Source organism: Neopelma chrysocephalum, unplaced genomic scaffold (genome assembly GCF_003984885.1).
Source record: "Neopelma chrysocephalum unplaced genomic scaffold, ASM398488v2 Primary Assembly neopelma1_76, whole genome shotgun sequence".
NCBI lineage: Eukaryota > Metazoa > Chordata > Aves > Passeriformes > Pipridae > Neopelma > Neopelma chrysocephalum.
The window spans coordinates 15,181,593-15,199,582 of NW_020897737.1; the positions used below are offsets into that span (position 1 = coordinate 15,181,593).

The 17,990-nt window shown below is 42.9% G+C and overlaps 1 protein-coding gene across 2 annotated transcripts in view; it reads left to right on the forward strand.

The window, feature by feature from the left end:
* DSCAM (DS cell adhesion molecule) overlaps positions 1 to 17,990 on the forward strand; it is a 442,671-nt gene that overhangs the window by 360,538 nt on the left and 64,143 nt on the right. For both annotated transcript variants that reach the window (XM_027689234.1, XM_027689235.1), the window contains exon 20: positions 8,447 to 8,580. In XM_027689234.1, the coding sequence (XP_027545035.1) occupies positions 8,447 to 8,580 (134 nt within the window). The remainder of the gene's footprint in view (positions 1 to 8,446; positions 8,581 to 17,990) is intronic.

The window sequence follows — 17,990 nt, forward strand, 5'->3', positions numbered from 1 at the left end:
TTTCCAAGACTCCAGTTCCGGTGAGGCAGAAGTTTGTGGTTAGCCCTGATTATCTGGGGAAGTTTGTATTTCATTTTAAATTTTTTTTTTTTTTCAAATACTTCAGGGCCTTATTCGACAATTTTGAGAGTTTGAGTTAATTCTTTCAAAGTGATTAAAAATACAGCTCTGGGGTCCCGAGCAAAAGCAGAACATCAACCTGTTGGATGAGTCCAGAGGAAGCCCCAAGATGATCAGAGGGATGGAGCAGCTCTGCTGGGAGGAAAGGCTGGGAGAGCTGGGATTGTTCAGCCTGGAGAAGAGAAGCTTTGGGATGACCTAATTGTTGCTTTCCAGGACCTGAAGGGAGCTACAAGAAGAATGCAGGGAGACTATTTCCAAGGGCCTGGAGTGACAGGACAAGGGGGAATGGCTTCACACTGACAAAGAGCAGGGATAGATGGGATATTAGGAAGAATTTCTTTCCTGTGAGGGTGGTGAGGCCCTGGCACAGGTTGCCAGAGAAGCTGCCTCATCCTTGGAAGTGTCCAAGGCCAGGTTGGGTGAAGCTTTGAGCAACCTGGGATAGTGGAAGGTGTCCCTGCCCATGGCAGGGAACGGAACTGGATGAGCTTTGAGGTCCTGTTCAGCCCAAACCATTCTGTGATTCTATGAAAACGGGCAAAGGAGGAGAGACTATTCTGGGACTGTCTTATATAGCTTACATCCTTCTAGGAGAATTATTTTCAGTACACATATATATATATAAAATCCTCCAAATACCTCTTCCCTCAAAATCAAAATGAAGAACAAAAATGTCTCACCTTTGTTCATAGACTAAAGCACAGAAAATTTCAGTCCTAATGATGAAAGTTTACAAAACTTATAATCATACACAGACACATACACAAGAGATTTCATAATCACTTTCTTGTAACTTTAACTATAAAAAAATCACTTCAGGTCCCCTTGGTGGGATACACACTGATCTATTTCTGAATGACTAGAATTCCAAATTCAGTAGGAGTTTTGTCCCTAACCTGTTTAGTGCCTTCAAAACCCTCTGAGATGTCCAAATATCTCTTTAGATCCCTAAACACTTTTGAAAATCTGGATGAAGGATTTTTTGGCAGAGATGAAAATGCACACAGCCCTAGCAATGAAGTTACATGGATAAGGTTTCAGTGGCAAATTCTCCCATGAGTTATGCAATATGATTTCAAGGAAATTAGTTAATGGATTTTTCTTTTTTGCTTTTCCAGCTTACTGGTCACTCATGAATATATAAATATATTCATCAACATTTTTTATTTGTAATGAGATTTACAAAGGTGCCAAGAGATTAAGTTCAGTGGACTAACTGACTTGATGAAAGTTTGGTGGGGTTTTTGCCAATTAAAAAAAAAATTACTTGATGAATGCTATTAATGTTTTTCAATAAAATATTATTGAAAATAATTTATTCTAAAATTTACATATGTTGTAAGGTCACCTGGCACTTAGTTGTATCCAGGGGATGCAATAAATAAAAATTGCTCAGCTTTAGACTTGTATGTCCTAAACCCTGGATGTCAGGTTGTTCTGATCCCAACATAAAGTGCTTTAAGAACTACTTTGGAGCACCTGAGTCCTGAGTCACATGCTCTTGGGACACCCAGTGCTTGGAACGAGATGGTTTTATTTCAAAGAATAAATATCAAAAGTCAGGCAACTGTAAGATCACCTGCTGCACTTTCAAGTTACTTTTTGCCAAGTAGATCCCAACATAGTGAATTTTCCCTGGATTTTCTCTGAACACAAAGGCTTTGGGGACATGGTTTAGGGGTGATTATGGTGGTGCTGGGCTGATGATGGGGCTGGAGGATCTTGAAGGTCTCTTCCAGCCTTGATGATTCTGTGACTCTGTGGTACCGACCAGCCAGTCCAAAGTCGGGGGACAATAAGAAGCATTCTTCCAGAAATCCCTGAAAAGGCAGTTCCTGGCTCCTGGATCAGCATTTCATGGCACACATGCTGGAGAATTCACAGCAACTCATTGGGAATGCCAGGCATTGGTTTCTGTTGAGTTAAAGAGCTGCAAGCCACAAAATATGCCTTGGAGGAGAGACCATCTTGTCTCTGTGTGAGGCTCCTTCAGCTTTTGGAACTGATCTGAAGGCAGAAGTGGTGCCAGCAGTGTGTTCACCTCTCACTGGGGACAACAAAATCATGGTGTACTGACCCTGAAAGGCTGCTGACATCTCCCCCCTGCCCTACATCCCTTCCATCACTGATATTTGTTGATTTCCTCCAAAATCTGCAGCGATGAGGACTCCACGAGCTCCCTAAGTGCCCTGAATCAGTTAGGGAGCCACCATGATGCAATTTCTTCTGCTGAAAAGTGGGTTGAGTGCTTCCCTCTGCCCTGCTGTCCTGGGAAAGTGATGGATGATTTGCTGCTTTCTGACAGTATTTCCTGTCTGAAGGGTTGCTGTGCCCATTGCTCTCTCTCCTGACACACATGTCCATCTCCTGTGACTTGTCTCCACTTTGCAACAGTTCTCAAATATCAGAAACCTCAAATACTCTTTTTCTTTTTTTTTCTTTTTTTTTCTTTTCTTTTTTTTCTTTTTTTCTTTTTTTTTCCCCTAAACCCACCTTTTCCTAGTTTGCTTCTCCCTAATTCTTTGTGGTCCTTTTTCTCCCTCCCTTTCTGAGATCAGATGAGGGAGGCCCATCTCCTCAGCCCGTGTTTGGCAGCTGTGCAAGGGCTCATCTCTCATCTTTAATCCCCCTGGCAGCTCAGCAATAATTCACCCTGAGGCAGCATGACTAACATTTTCAGATATTTTCTGATGCCTCACAGTGGTTCCATTCATTAAATCTTTTGTCCAGAAAACTAAATGGAAAGGTGCTCCAGAAAATACAATGACTTCATGTTCTGCTTCAGCTTCACAAGGAAAGTTTAGGGGTGAAATATATAAAGGCCTGGAATTAAGCATAAGCCAACCCCAAAGTCTTGGGTCTAAACATACTTAAGGCTGTGTTAGAGAAGAAAATTAAAGAAGTTAAAGAGGAAAAAAGAGCATTCACATTGCCAAACTATATGCATGAAACAGGTACTTTATTAATCAAAAGAATGGACATTTCTTCTGTAATTTTCTAAGGAAAAGTCTCCTGTAGAGGGTTATTCAGCAGGACTAATTTCAGTGCACCTAAAAGATCCTGCCCTGAAGTGAATTTAAACACTCTCTTGGCACATGAAATAAGTGAATTGGAATAGAGCTTAGAACTGGAAACCTGAAATCTCTGCTCCCAGACCTTCTCCGGCTAAAATTATGACACAAGATATTCCACCCTCCTCTAAAAAAATCTGTAAATTTGAGATATTTTCAAGTGGCTGCCAAGCCTTCCACATCATTATTACTATGGGGCCATATCACATTATTAATTCCTTGCTCTTTTTTAGTTTCTTTTACATGAGGGGAAACTTTTCTTTGTAATATCAATGTTCCACTGCTGCTGTGGAAAGGCAGATCGTGGCCTCCTGTGACTTCTCCGTTGGTCTTCAGCTAAAGGCATCAGACCAAAAATTTCTTTAGCAGGCTTGAAATCTCCAGTGGGGCAAAATAAAGGTAACCCAGGGAGTGAGGCAGTCAGCCTGGATGAAATTCGATTTCTTGTAATGTTTGATACTGATTTTAGACACCAGAGGTCAGACACTGCTGCTGAACAGCTTAGGAAATGGGAACAGCTCGAGCAAATAATAGGAAATGAGCTTTCAAAAAACGAGCTTTTCTTTCAGTGTGATCATATTTCTAGGTTTTGTCTAGCTTTTCTTCTCCCCTTAGCCTTCAGAAAAAGAAACTGTTCCTTTTGTAATTCCTCCTGTAGAAAAATAAACCAAGCAGAAATGTTCAGTTTTTAAGAATTAATGGTGGTTTTGCCCCTTAACCCTTTCCACTTTACAGCTTCTAATAAGCTGCTCATCCCCTTCACCTGAAGACTTGATTTACCGAATCATTAAGAATTAAAGTAGTTCTTCAAACTCTTTTCCTTGCTGTGTTCAAAATGCGGTTTCAGAAGCTGCTCCATTTTGTAGCAAGAGGGAGGGTGTGTCACAAATTCCCTCTCTGTTCCTGTGCTGCAGATGCAATATGAGCAAAATATAGTTGAAACAATGAATTTGCTCCCCAAACAAGCCCAAAACATGACCTTGGCTGGCAGCATCACCCCTGACCTTGAACAGAACTGGCCGGGGAAGGACACAGCCCCCAGAGCCTGTCCAGGGAAAGCTGCCTGCAGTTGGGAATTTTCTCTTGAGAAGATGAATTCCTATGCACAGAAAGCTGTTTGCATTCACAGGAGATTCTGCTGGGTGCAGCAGTGCTGTTCTTCCAGCTCTCTGGAATTCAGAGCAAGGAGAAAGCTGCAGGAAGGGAGCAGCAGGGACCAGCTGCAGGGAGGAAGGAGGAATATCATTAAACTCCTCTGTCAGCCTCACTGTGAGACTGCCTGAATCCAGGGAGATTTTCCTCCTCTCCTTTCTCTCTCTGGACACCAAGCTTCCTGGTGATTGGCACGAGGGAGATGGATGGACAGATACCATCTAAAAAAAGCTTTATGTTTATTTTAAAGTGAATAAACATAAATCCAATCAAGTGCATGTTCAGGACTCTGCTTGGGCTGATGAGGATGGCTGGGCTCTATGATGGAAAATTGCCCTTAATGACCCCTTAATGCATTTTTTTTCTAGTGTGAAAGATCTCCAATTTAATCTTTTTGACTAGGGAAAAAAAAAGGTGTAGAATAAGAAATGTTCCCCTTGTGAAACTGGCAGGATTTGCTAGAAGTGATGTGCTAAATATGAGACCACTTCAGCCTGAATGAGGGGTGGGCAGCACATGTGACTGTATTTAGGCTGGCTTAGGTCTGCACTGTGGGTGGGGTATGTATTTAAACAAACAGGCAGCAGTCAGGAGCTTATTTTATTTTGATTTTTTCTAAGTGCAACTGGCAGTAGGACAGTCCTGTGTTGTGCAGAATTAAAAAGCTGTTAGAGAGCAGGGTTGAGTCTTCTGATATATGGGTGATATCACTGTTAAATGCACCACGCTCTTGTGCATTTGCCTCCCTGCTGCTCGGTACTGTGAAGAAAAATGGTGTTAATCTCTCTGCTTAGGGAAAGGGGAATGAGAAAGTTCCTGGAGCTCCTCCCCATTATCTGGCACATCTAAATTCTGTTTCCCAGACTTTCTGTATCAGTATAATTGCCTTCTCTGCGTTAGCATTTCACTTGCACTGTCAGGAATACAAAGTGTTCTCCTCCACATGAAAGCAGCACGCTATTTCCGAGGCTTTCAAAGGCTTGCTAGCTGGAGAATGAGGCCATCTTTGATCTTAAATTTGCCAAATCTGCTCCCTGGAAGGCTGAAAAGTTGTCTAGAAGCAGCGCTCTCTTTCTCTGTGCTCAGCCCGGGTTGTCCTCTGGCTTCTTAGTGCTATTTTACGCCCAGTGACCATGGATAAAAAAGAAACTGTGGCATTGTGCACACTTAGCTGGGATCTGTGGGAATCAGTGTGCTGAAAAAAGGTCTATGGAGAATTCAGTCTCCTGATACTGCTGCCTCATAATGACTGAAGCCAGTCAGGCTGCAGGATGCAGTGGCAATAAGGGAAAATACCTTAAGTTAGTCGAGCAAGACTCAGGTCTTTTTCCTCTCCAAGATGAGGCAGGCACAGCATTCCCTGACCAGAACTTCCTCAGATACTCAAGGAGCCCAGTTTTACTAAGAAATATTCAGTTAATAGTGAGCTATCTCATAATAGTCTTGTTTAGGCACAGGGGATGAGTTTGACCAGTGACTTTACCCTCTGGACAGAGGACAGGGGTGGTCTGGAAGGCACCAGAAATCTCAGGAAACCTGAACACTTCCACACACACAGTGGAATGACACACGGTGGTTTTCATGTGCACAAGCCAGCAAACAAAGACAGTGTATCAGAAAGAGGACTAATAAATGAACATTCACAATAATTTTGACACCTCTGCAAAAACTGTTGCCTGATTCCAACCCCTGCACACTGAGGAGGGGTCCTTGGGTCAGAAATCTGAGTTTCCTGAGTTTCTTTCTAGCCCCTCTTTCTGCTGGTCTCCTACCAGACAGCAACAAAGCAATGACAGGTAATGTTTTCCACACATGTCCATTGACTGGGAAATGCTTGATGAATTCTGAGTTAATCCCTCAACGCTTGACAGCCATGACCAATTACCGTCAGAACCTGTCCCTACAGATCACACCCTAATTTAACAATAAATTACCTTCACCTCATACATCTATTTGCAGTGATTTCCAGAAAACATTGCCAACCATAAAGGAATCCTCCTGTGGTTTAGGTAATTACCCTGGAGAGCCAGCTTTCACTCCTCAGCAGCGGGAGCAAATAGCATTTCTAACGAGCTGGGTATAAATAACAAGTTGAATGCTGTCAAGCATCAATATTTACCCTGCAATGGATGGAACTGCTAACTGAATTAGCCCCTTTGCAGCAAGGGGCTGGGTTTGCATGCAATTATCATCATGACGTTCTCACTTGATGCCTAATTAGCTTTCTCAGCACACTATAAATAGAAAATACATATTCAGAGACGTTGCATTGAGTGGAGCCTGTCAGGTTTTTTTTCATCTTCCAGTAGCACCTATGCAGATTTAAAATTGAAGTCCTCCTTATATTATTTTTACAATTTGCCACAAAGCTGGGAAAATTTAGACCCAAGTCTGTCTGGCTTCTCTCTATAGGCAAAGTTTTGTAGCACCATAATATCTACACACTTACATGAGGTAATACAAAGAATTAGAATCCACCTACGAAGTTTAGGTTTATTGACAAGAGGTTTTGCATCTGTGCTGCACAGTAACTGTTTTCTGTTAAACTAAAGAAAGCTGATCAAGCCATGCAATTTTAATTTAATGGAAATGTTAACATTTTGGTTGTTTTGCTTGAAATTAGACATAAATATTAGATTCCTCAGGAAACCAAAGTTCTGCATAGAACAGAGTCCATAAAAAAGTTTCATTTTGTCTATAATAACATATGTAGTAATTTCCAACACAAAATACCTATTTTAATCATTTGACATGAGTATTGACCACATGCAGTGTTAAAATATATTTCAAATCATTTATTTATTAGTTTTTTAAATGTTTTCAAATATCTTGATTAAAGGTTTGCTTTTCAGGAAACTTCAAAACCATTTATTCTGACGTTAAATGTAGCCCTTGTTATTTTGTTTAAGTGCAAGGTTGTGTATAAAGCGATATTCTAGCACGCAGGAAAAATTCTAGGATTTTTGCAAATTAGTATAACAGTGTTTCCAAAGTTGGAGAACATTATACACTGTAATGTGTGTTTGAAAAACAACATATGCTCATGAAATTAAAGCCTTTCTCAAAATGAGAGCATGCAAAGGGATAGAGCTGAGATTATGTAGTAAGATTTTAGCATTTCCTAGCTGAAGCTTTTTCCACATGATTTTAAACAGGATTTTTTTTCCCCCCTCTTTCTCTGTGACAGTTTTTGGTGGCTTATATAGATAGCTGCTGTAATTAGATAAATAGATATGTGTTCACAGACTGAAGTGCAGATAGAGGTCTGAGCTGTTGAGGGCAGGACAAGGGACAAGGACACTGTGTGGCCTGATGTCTCCTCACACATCACAAGCACTTGCTCGACCTGGGTCATGTCAGGGAGTGCCAACTGCTCATTTACACTGCACTTCATTAAAGTCACAGCTCTACTGTGCATGGCCATTAAACTGGTCACATGTGTGTTATTTATACAGTGAATAATAATTTGGCGTGAGTTCTGTGCTCAGAGTTGACAATTTGTAACAATATTGTTGTTTGGCGATTTCACTGACCACGGCCCCCACGCATTTGGGTTCAAAGTGAAAGAGGGGACATTGAGGTTAGATCTAGAGAAGAAATTCTTCCCTGTGAGGGTGGAGAGGCCCTGGAACAGGTTGCCCAGAGAAGCTGTGGCTGCCCCTGGATCCCTGGAAGTGTCCAAGGCCAAGTTGGACAAGGCTTGAAGCAACCTGGGCTAGTGGAAGGTGTCCCTGCCCATGGCAGATGGTGGAACTGGATGATCTTTAAGGTCCCTTCCAACCCAAACCCTTCAAGGGTTCATTCTATGATTCTATGCAGGCTGAGAGGGAAACTTCTCAAAAGTTTAACCTTCAGTGGCATCTTCTTTGAGGGCCTCTGAAGCAGAGCCTCTCTCTCTTCAGACTGGGAGCACAGCCCTCCAAACCTTCTCCCCTGACGGAGCAGGGTGGAGGCTGCTCCCTCACACAGAGCGTCCATCTCAGTCCATGGGGGCTCAGTTACCAAAGCACCACGTTCCCCTTTCTCTCTTTCCTCCTCTGTCACGCTGGGATGACCAAATGCCTGCCTTGGGCCACTCTTAACACACCTTGTCTCTCCAGTTCCAGGTCCTCCCGCTGGTGTCAAAGCAGCCGCGGCTTCGGCCTCCACCGTCTTCGTGTCCTGGCTCCCTCCCCTCAAGCTGAACGGCATCATTCGGAAATACACCGTGTTCTGCTCACACCCCTACCCCACAGTAAGTCCCACAGCACTGACTGGTGCCTCTGGAACGTGCTGTTTGAACATTCTCAATGCTTGATGTTCTCCCTGCCCCTTCATCCCCTGCCATTTGTTCACCCTAAGGGGGATCCTGGGGCTACGGAGGGGACTGAGAGTTGGGTTTGGTTTTTCCCACCTGCCAGACTTTTGCACTGTTTAAAACCTCCTGCAGAGCACTGGCTTACAAATAATTTCAAAACTCACGATCCAAGTGGAGCATCTTTTGAGGTTTGGTTTGTTTAGGATACACCAAGTTGTGTTTTAGAGGACCAGCTGCACAAGCCCTGTTGCAGCTGGAGGCAAGTATTTATATACCCATCCTTGACGTGTTTTTATCTAAGTTCCTGCCTTTTTGGCTTGAGTATTCATGTGTGAAGGAACATAATGACTTCTAAACAAACATATTTGCTTGTGAATAAGCTTATTTATGGCTGGAGGATTGGCCCTCTCTAGCTCTACTTGCTGAGGAAGTGACAAGAGGAAATTTGAATTGAATATCAGGTTATCTTTCTCCTTCTCTGAGTCACAAAGAAATCCAATTATCTTTAAACACAAGGGCCAGTTGCCCTTTGTAAATAGCCATGCATATTTATTTTCATGTACATTGAAAAAAGTACTTATTTATTTTATATCTGAGGTTTGGATTAAGGTTTACCGAGGTTTGGATACAGTTCTTAAGCAGGATGTCCCATCAAAGGTAGCTCTGCAAGTGGCACAATGCAATCTTAGTTTAATAGACAAGGAAAATATTGTTCCAGAGATATCCAAAAGTGCCTCAGGCTTGCTTTCAGAGCTGGCTGAGAGAGAGGAAAGCCTGAGGGTGTGTCTGAACAGGACCCTGTGGGCAGGCACAGCCTCACCCTACCCACTCTTCCAGCAACTGAACTAACTCTGCAGGTACTCAAGGGAAGAGGGGCTAAAACTCACATGTCCATTGGTGGCTGTGCTTAAACTGATGCAGGATTTATTATCCATATCCCAAGCTAAGGGTTGGAGTCTTTGCTTCATTTGCCCAGAGAAGTTGTGGACTCCCCAACCCTGCAAGTGCTCAAGGCCAGGTTGGATGGGGCTTGGAGCAACCTGTGGTTGCTCAGCTCTAGTGGAAGGTGTCCCTGCCCATGGCAGGGGGTGGAACTGGATGACCATTAAGGTCCCTTCCAATCCAAACCATCCTGTGGTTCCATGATTTATGTCTTGGGACTACTGTCTCCTGACTCTGTTGCTTCCATGATTGTAGCCATGCAACCCCAGCTACCTTTAGCATGCCTTTTTAATGTAAATTAGCTGGAGATTTTCCCAACACGGTTCCTACATTTCTGTGGCACTCAGTGGGTCAAACAGGTCTGAGTTTAGAGGACTGATCTGAGTGGGGACCAAGCTCTCCTGTGGGGGTTGGAGAGAACACCAGGTGGTGCTGCTGGCCCTCTCCAGTTACATCCCATGCACAAACCTGCAGTGTTTCTTCCTGGGGCTTTGCTACCAACATTTTTTTCCTGTGTTTACATCACCAGCAAAATAAACATCCTCAGCTAAAAATACTTTTCTCTGATATGCAGTTTCTCACATACAAAAGCTGCTTATTGCATAGTTACCTTTTGGAGCACCTCAGTGATGGACAACAAGAGTAGTTACTTTTTTTTTTACTGGTCTTGGCCTGTACTGAATTTTACTGCCATATTTTTGAGGTATTCATTGTGGCATGATGCAGGGGTATCAATGTACACCTTATACCTTGTACCTTAGCCCAAGGCAAAGGCATTTGGAGGTGTGGCATGAACTGTGGCTTACAAAGATGATCTTCTGTATCAGTCCTGTGTGGTGAGTGAGGCAGGGATCACACTGAGGGCTCAGTTTCCAGAAGCCACGTTGGATACCTTTAAATAAATGCAAGATCTCAGGACATATTTAATATAGGACACACACCTCCAGCTTTATTTCTAACAAAATGCTCTGTTATCTTTCATTCTTGAAAGGATTGGGAAATAAAGAGCTGTTTTATTCAGAGCTGCTCTGCAGTGAAACAAACCTGCCGCAGAGATGCTCAAATGCAAACACTGCTGTGCAGATACACTTTCTACATCCCAGGGAAGTTCTTCTTTGATTCATTGCTGGCAGACACATGCAGTTGACAGAGGAAGAGGTCTTAAATTAGGGTGAGGAGGAGAATAAATAAAAGACCTCTGTCTTTAACATCTCTTCTGCCACCATAAGTAGCAGGTGCTGTAGCTGCAGGTATAGAGCCATAAAAACTTCATCAACAGACCTTTTCCATCAGTCACAGCCCTGGCTGCAAAATAACTTTGCTAAGAGTCTGCTATTTAAGTGGAAAGGCAAACTCAGTTTTCAAGCATCAGTGAGGAGAAAGAGGAAAGGGGAAGGCTGCATTCTTTGAAGATTGTATTTTGCAAGCAGTAAGTCTTTCCTGGGAACAAGTCAATGCAGTACATTTTAAACAGGTTAACAAGACAGTCCTTTACACAAGAACACTATATTTTTGGTGTTTAGGTCACCAACAGGAAAATAATTAACTCTGTTGGTCATATTGTGCATATTTTTATTACAAGCACAACCCTGACATATTATAAAATGAAGACTTGCTGCCTCTTGCACTGTTCAGTTTGCTTTGCAAGGGCAGAAGCTGTTAAAACTTCTGCTGCCCCTGCGTGGAACACAGGCACTTCCTCTTTAAATATAATTTCCTCTTTAAATATTTTGAGTCAAAAGGACAGTATTTGTCTGGGATGTTTCAAACCACAAATATGATTAATGTGTGGAAAAATAAGAGAGATTCTCCACTGCAGTCTGCTCTTTAGCCAAGACAAAGGGCAAGCAAAGATCCAATATCACACTGTTTAATTGTTATACCTATAGTGCTCTATAGGCATAATTAGGCAAAACTTTCTCTCTTTTTTTTCTGAAAATGTAGGAAAAATGCAGAAATACTTTATGGGTCCTTCATTCTTTAAATATAAGAAACAAATAAAAACCCAAACAAGCAAACAAACAAACACAGAATTTAAGTTAAAATAATTATCTATCCTTTATGCTAACTCATAGCCCACACTCCTGCAGTTCTTCTCCCCACTTCCTCCCACATCCATGCCCACCTTCTTATAGCATCTGGCTTCTCAAGATCACCTGTTGGTCCCACGTTGGCCAGATTCCATCTAGGTGTGCTCATTCCCAGCAGGATGCTCACGGCACTCATTCTGCCCAGGCCTCAGGGAAGCACCAGGCTGTGCTGTTGGCTGCTCCTCCATCCTGACAGTGGGATTTTCCCTGTGCTGCCACTGACATGGAATACAGTTTGAATCCCAGCACAGAAGTCAGAGTGGTTCAATTCCTATCTGGTTGTGTGGGAAGCTGCTCCAGCACCTGCTGCCTTGGGCTGTAGATGTGTATTGGCAGGGCTCTTGAAAGAGCAGTAAAAAATGAGATTTCAGGGTTTTCTGGTAAAAAAACAAGCACTGCCAAGCTCTTGTTGCATTCAGGTCAGTCCACTGCTTAAGGACGAATCAGTGGGATTAGACTGAATAAAATTTAGGTGGCAGAAAGGTCACTGTGACACACAGTGTGCAATGGTTGGCCAGCCTGGGAAACTTTGATCTTGGAACAGGGAAAAAGCAACTCCTAGAGAAGCATGGAGTGTCCTGGAGGCAGGAGAATGAGGGTTAAGAAACAGGATTTCCTGTGCAGGAAGGGCTGAGAAAGTGCTTATGTACAAGGACAGGCTGTCAGCCCTAAGAAAAGAAGGCTCAGGAGAGACTTTATTGCTATCTACAACTTCTTCGTCAGATGATACAGAGAAGATGGAACCAAGCTCTTCTTGAAGCTGCAGAGTGGGAAAAGTTTTGACATGGGAAACTCTGATCATCTGGGAAAAAAAAAATCATGAGATCATGGTCAAATACTGGAACTGGAGCCCAGGGGGATTGTGGGATCTCCGTGCATGGAATTCTTCAAGGCTTCACTAGACATGTCCCTGAGCAACTTGATGCAATTAAACTCGCTTTGAGAAGGAGGTTGGACTAGGTGACCTCCAGAGGAACCTTCCAACCTCAATTCTATTATTTTATGGAAGTTTAAAACTGGAAAAGTTGGCCCAAAGTATGTTTACAACAACAGTGGTAGAACTAATGTGCAACTCTCTGAGAAGAAATGTATTAGATTGGCACCAAGATGTCTCCTAAGTCAGAGAGGGAAAAAGGCTCCAATAAAACTCATATGACATTTTAGGCCATGGGCAGGACTGTTTGTCTTTCACATCTGAACTCTTTCTGTGCACAGTTGCCCAAACAAGATCTGCTTTTAGCTTTCACTATCAGGAAATCAGAGAGTGGTAGTGAGGTCATCTTATTTCACATCTTAAGTGAGTTCCACATGAGTGGAAGAAAGACAAGAACCAACCGACAGTGTCCTGGACAGGAAAACCAGCAAGAAGGAGAATGGGCTCCATTTATTATCTTTTTATAGTTCAGTTGTGCTTACATGACTCCTTTCCATTAATTCCCAGACATTTTTTGGAGAAAGCATTAGACTGATGTACAAATTAATGACCTGCTTTGTTAGAAACAGCAGGATAAGCCTGTTTAATATGTTTGCTCCTGTTAGTGAATGACCAGCCAGCAGATCACCCCCAACAAAACTCCAAGAGCAACAACAACCATAATGACAACACTTTGCTAATCAACAAGTCAAAATAGATTTTAACATGGGTATTTCTGATTGAATGGTGTCATACTGTTGGTTGACACCCAAATTATGTAACTGGTCTATATTTTCTCAACTCTTAACCTCCCTTTTCAGCACAAGTGCCCAAAGACTGGTAAATATGGCAAGGAGCTTGCAAAACATACAGGTAGATATTTAAAACCCTGATATTTCTGATCAGAAGAACCAGTTTATTCTCTGCTCTTCAATCTGACGGTAGTTTTGAAATGTTAGCCCATCAAACTGTTGCTAGTTGGGAGATTCTGCTGAGATATGATTTGTCCCTTAAACCCACCTGGACTGAGGTCCCAAATGACCAGGCCTGGAAGAAGAAGAAATTCCAGGGCAAGATGTTGTTGAACCAAATGAATGGAGTGAGAATGTTCCTGCAAAGATCCCAGATGATGCTGTCATGATAAAAGCATCAGCTGGATCAGCTGGATGATGAACCAGAACACAGAGCACACCCCAAATGGTGAAATAGGGGTGATGAATAAAACGTATCTCATAGTGCAGACTCTACAGTCAGCCCCTGGTACCTGTGTTGGAAAGAATCTTTGAAAACTTTAATTTACAATTCTGGACTTCTCCAAAGGATTTAGAAAGATCCAAAAGCTGAAAGCCCAGCAGGGATTCATGTTGGCTTGGAAATATTTCTGTGAAACAGTTGGATTTGGAGTATGCAGTAGATGAAGAGGTGCAAAGTAATGATGGAGGAGAAGGAAATAATCTTATATTTGACCAAAGCTCAAGTTAATTTACTTGGAAACATAATTGACATTGGGAGCTGACCAACATCTGGGACTGTCTGGGGCATGTACTGATCTTTTTGGTTTGCTCATTTTTCTGTGAGAAACATACTCTTAAGCCTGTTAGACTTCTATATTTGTTTCAGTTTTTGCTTTGGTTTAAACCCACTAAGAGGAAAAGAAAATGACATGATTTAACTGGCTGTCAGATTAAAAACCAGGCATATGATGTCTGCACAAAAAGAAACATTCCCATGGACATTGTGCCTGCTCAGTCCTTTGATAGGATAACCAGCAGCAGCAATGACTAAAATATTAATCTGTTTCTCACATCTCAATGCATCTTTTACTGTCAATCTGTAGAGCACCATATTGAGGGAAAAACTATAGGAATGATTCCTAGTGAGGGTGTATTACAGTGGGTTTTTCTCTGTCCAGCAGAAGAGGCATCAATCACATTCTCTCTCCAGGTTTCCTTCGTCTCTCCCACAGATGCATAGACTGAAGCTTCCCAATTCTGGTCACAGAATTTTCAAAAGGTGCCAGTGGAAAACACTTAGGCCAAATATCTTGGTTTCTTATTAAGTCCTGTATGACTTGAATACATTCCCTAATGGCAGAACATTCCAGAAAACACATGGGGGTGTTCTTTGCAATTTGTTACTGATATCTTGTCAAAGGCATGTACAGGAGACTCAGGGGGTTGCCTTTTGGAAGAAAATAGTCATCTCTGCTCTCTCTCTCTGTAATTTTTAGGCTCAAGGTGGGATTTATTCATCTGACTTCAGACACCTCAAATAGAGACACCTATGCTTATTCTGGGGTCATCTTCCCTTTCATTAAAGGAAAGAAGCTGGAGATCTGGGAGAAGCTGGATGAATCTCCTTCCAAAAGCTTCCCTCCTCTTTGTTTACTCAGAGAAAGTGTGTGGTCATCTCAAACCTGATGACATGCAACTTAAACTAGACGTGGAAGTATATACAGTTATATTTAACTAAATCTTTAAAGATTAGCTGGCATAAATTCCCAGCATCCAGGTATTTTCCACACAATTCCTTCAGGCAGACACAAGTTTTGTCTTGATTTTGCACGAGATCTGTCCAAATTCAAACTTTTGGTTTGCATCGCATTTCCTGACCCTCAGTTCCTCTCCAGATTAAAGACTTGAATAAAAGGCATGGAAAATAGAGTTAAAGAAATTATAAACCACAAATGATTTGTTGTTTGCATACTGTGGAAGCTTCAGTGATTGAAAGGATGCTGAAAGTCTCTGAAAAAGGGGAGAAGAAGATGACAGAAGTTGGCCAAGTAGATAAAGTTACTGTTGAACAGAAGCTTATTTAGAGTCAGCAGAACCTGTAAGGTTGAATTTAAAATATATGTTCATTGATTTTTATATTACAAGCAGTATTTATCACTCTATCTATATAGTACTTTTTACAGCATGAAGATATTTATGCTTATTAATTCTTGTTCTTTATTTAGCATAGAAATAGTGTATAATTTGGGGGTTATTTTAATACCTTATTTTGGATGGTACTTAAAATGTGTCTTTTTTAATATACCACATGTACTATTTTTAGCTTTTTTCGTAGTTATTTCACGGCTTTGGTGCCAGCTCCCAAACATAGCACATTCATTATTTTAATTGCTTTGTCAACTTTACATTTTTTGCCTATCTTGTTTCTGTCAGGGAGCAGACCTCAGGAGAGATGTGACAGAGTATAAATTGACTCTGATGATGTGCTGTTTCTATACAATTTTTAAAAGGTCTCCTTGTAAAGCCCTACTGAAAAACAAATTCGATATTGATTTTTTCATAAACCTCCCTCCTTGTCTCACTCCCAACTCCCACATGCAGGTGTATCAATACAGTCTGGCAGGGAGTCCTTGGTGTCAGTTCCAGTGGATTCCAGTGGGTTTCAATTCATCCCATTCCCTTCTGCATCATGCAGGGATAGAGCACTGGGGACCAGACAGTGTCACACAGTTTGTGAAGGGGCTGAAATGCTCTGAGCAAACCTGGTGATTTCTTGGGGCCAGCAAAGGAGGCAGCAGAACCCCTGTGAGTGCAGAAGGTGGTCTTCTGACCTTCCTGTGGCACCACATGTTGCTTCCCTGATCACAGGATACGTCCCTGAGACAGTCACAGAATCATAGAATTATTCAGGTTGGAAAAGACCTACAAGATCATTGAGTCCACCCTGTGCCCAATGCCCACCTTGTCCCCCAGCCCAGAGCACTGAGTGCCACGTCCAGTCACTCCTTGGACACCTCTGGGGGTGGGGACTCCACCACCTCCCTGGGCAGCCCTTTCCGACTCTGACCCCTCTTGCAGTGAAAAAAAAAATTCTAATATCTCATCTGAACCTCCCTGGCAAAACTTCAGGCCATTTCCTCTTGTCCTTTCACTTGAAATGTGTCAGAAGAGCCCGACCCCCCTCCCTGCACCTTCCTGTCGGGAAGTTGGAGAGAGCAATGAAGTCCCCCCGAGCCTCCTCTTCTCCAGAATAAACACCCCCAGCTCCTTCAGCTGCTCCTTACAAGGCATTTTCTAGACCCTTCACCATCTTCAGGAGGCTGATGGACTCTCTGTGTGTTTCTCCAAAGGGTCTGGCAGGGGGTGTATCTTGGTGTCTTCCACACAACAGACTCCTTGACCACGTGGAACTCTAGGCAGTGGGTTGTCTTCCAGGTGTAATTCCTGGAAATGGGTTTGCAAGATTTCCCTGCCAATGGGAAGGCAGGGAGTTCCCTCTGTCGTTTCCAAAATTTCCATCTTACCCTTTCTAACATTTCAGTTCCATATTTAAGGAAATAAAAAAAAAGATAAAATGTTATGTGGCAGCTGCATTCTGCTTTGTGCACAGCTTCTGCTTCCAGCAGTTGCCTTCAATAGTGCTGACTGAAAATCAGACCCTAGAATCACAGAATAGTTTGGGTTGGAAGGGACCTTAAAGATCATCCAGTTCCAACCCCCTGCCATGGGCAGGGACACCTTCCACTAGCCCAAGTTCCTCAAAGCTCAGTCCAGCCTGGCCTTAAACACATCCAAAGATGGGGCATCCACAACCTCTCTGGGCAACCTGTGCCAAGGCTTCACCACCCTCACAGGGAAGAAGATGCCATGTTTCAAGACAGGAGCCTGAACAGAAACCTTTGTGTGACCAAAGTGGCAGCCAAGAGTCTTACTGGAGACTGTGGTCCAGGATTGGTGGTTATTTGCAGCTCTGACAGCCTGTTCATGTGTGAAGGGAAGCAAGGCAAAAGCCAGCAGTCCTCAAGAAAAGTACAACTCACGACCTCAGGCAGAGTTTCACATCTTCAGGGAGTTCACTGAGAGGGCAAATCAGTGGTCTGTCTACTCTGTTCAGGGATGCAGAAGTTGAAGTTCATTCTCTATAAATAGAGAAATGTATTGATTTTGTATTACCCCAGTTTGCTTCCAGGTAGAAACAACTGGTTATATCCCACATTACTGGGCAACTTGTGAGTCCAGGAGACTCTAAAACATCGTTTTTAAAATAAAACATGGCAGTGCTCCACACCTCAAGCACTGTGTTCAGATCTGGGCCCCTCACTTCCAAAAGGACACTGAGGTGCTGGAGTGAGTCCAGAGGAGGGAATGGATCTGGGGAAGGGTCTGGAAAACATGTCCTGTGAGGAGCAGCTGAGGGAGCTGGGGGCATTTATCTGGAGAAGAGGAGGCTCAGGGGGGACCTCATTGCTCTCTGCAACTCCCTGACAGGAGGGGGCAGGGAGGGGGGGTCGGGCTCTGCTGCCATGTCCCAAGGGAAAGGAGGAGAGGAAAGAACCTCAAGTTGCACCAGGGGAGATTAGAAAAAAAAATTCACTGCAAGGGTGGTCAGGCCTTGGAATAAGTTGCCCAGGGAGGTGGTGGAGTCACTGTCTCTGGAAGTGTTCCAGA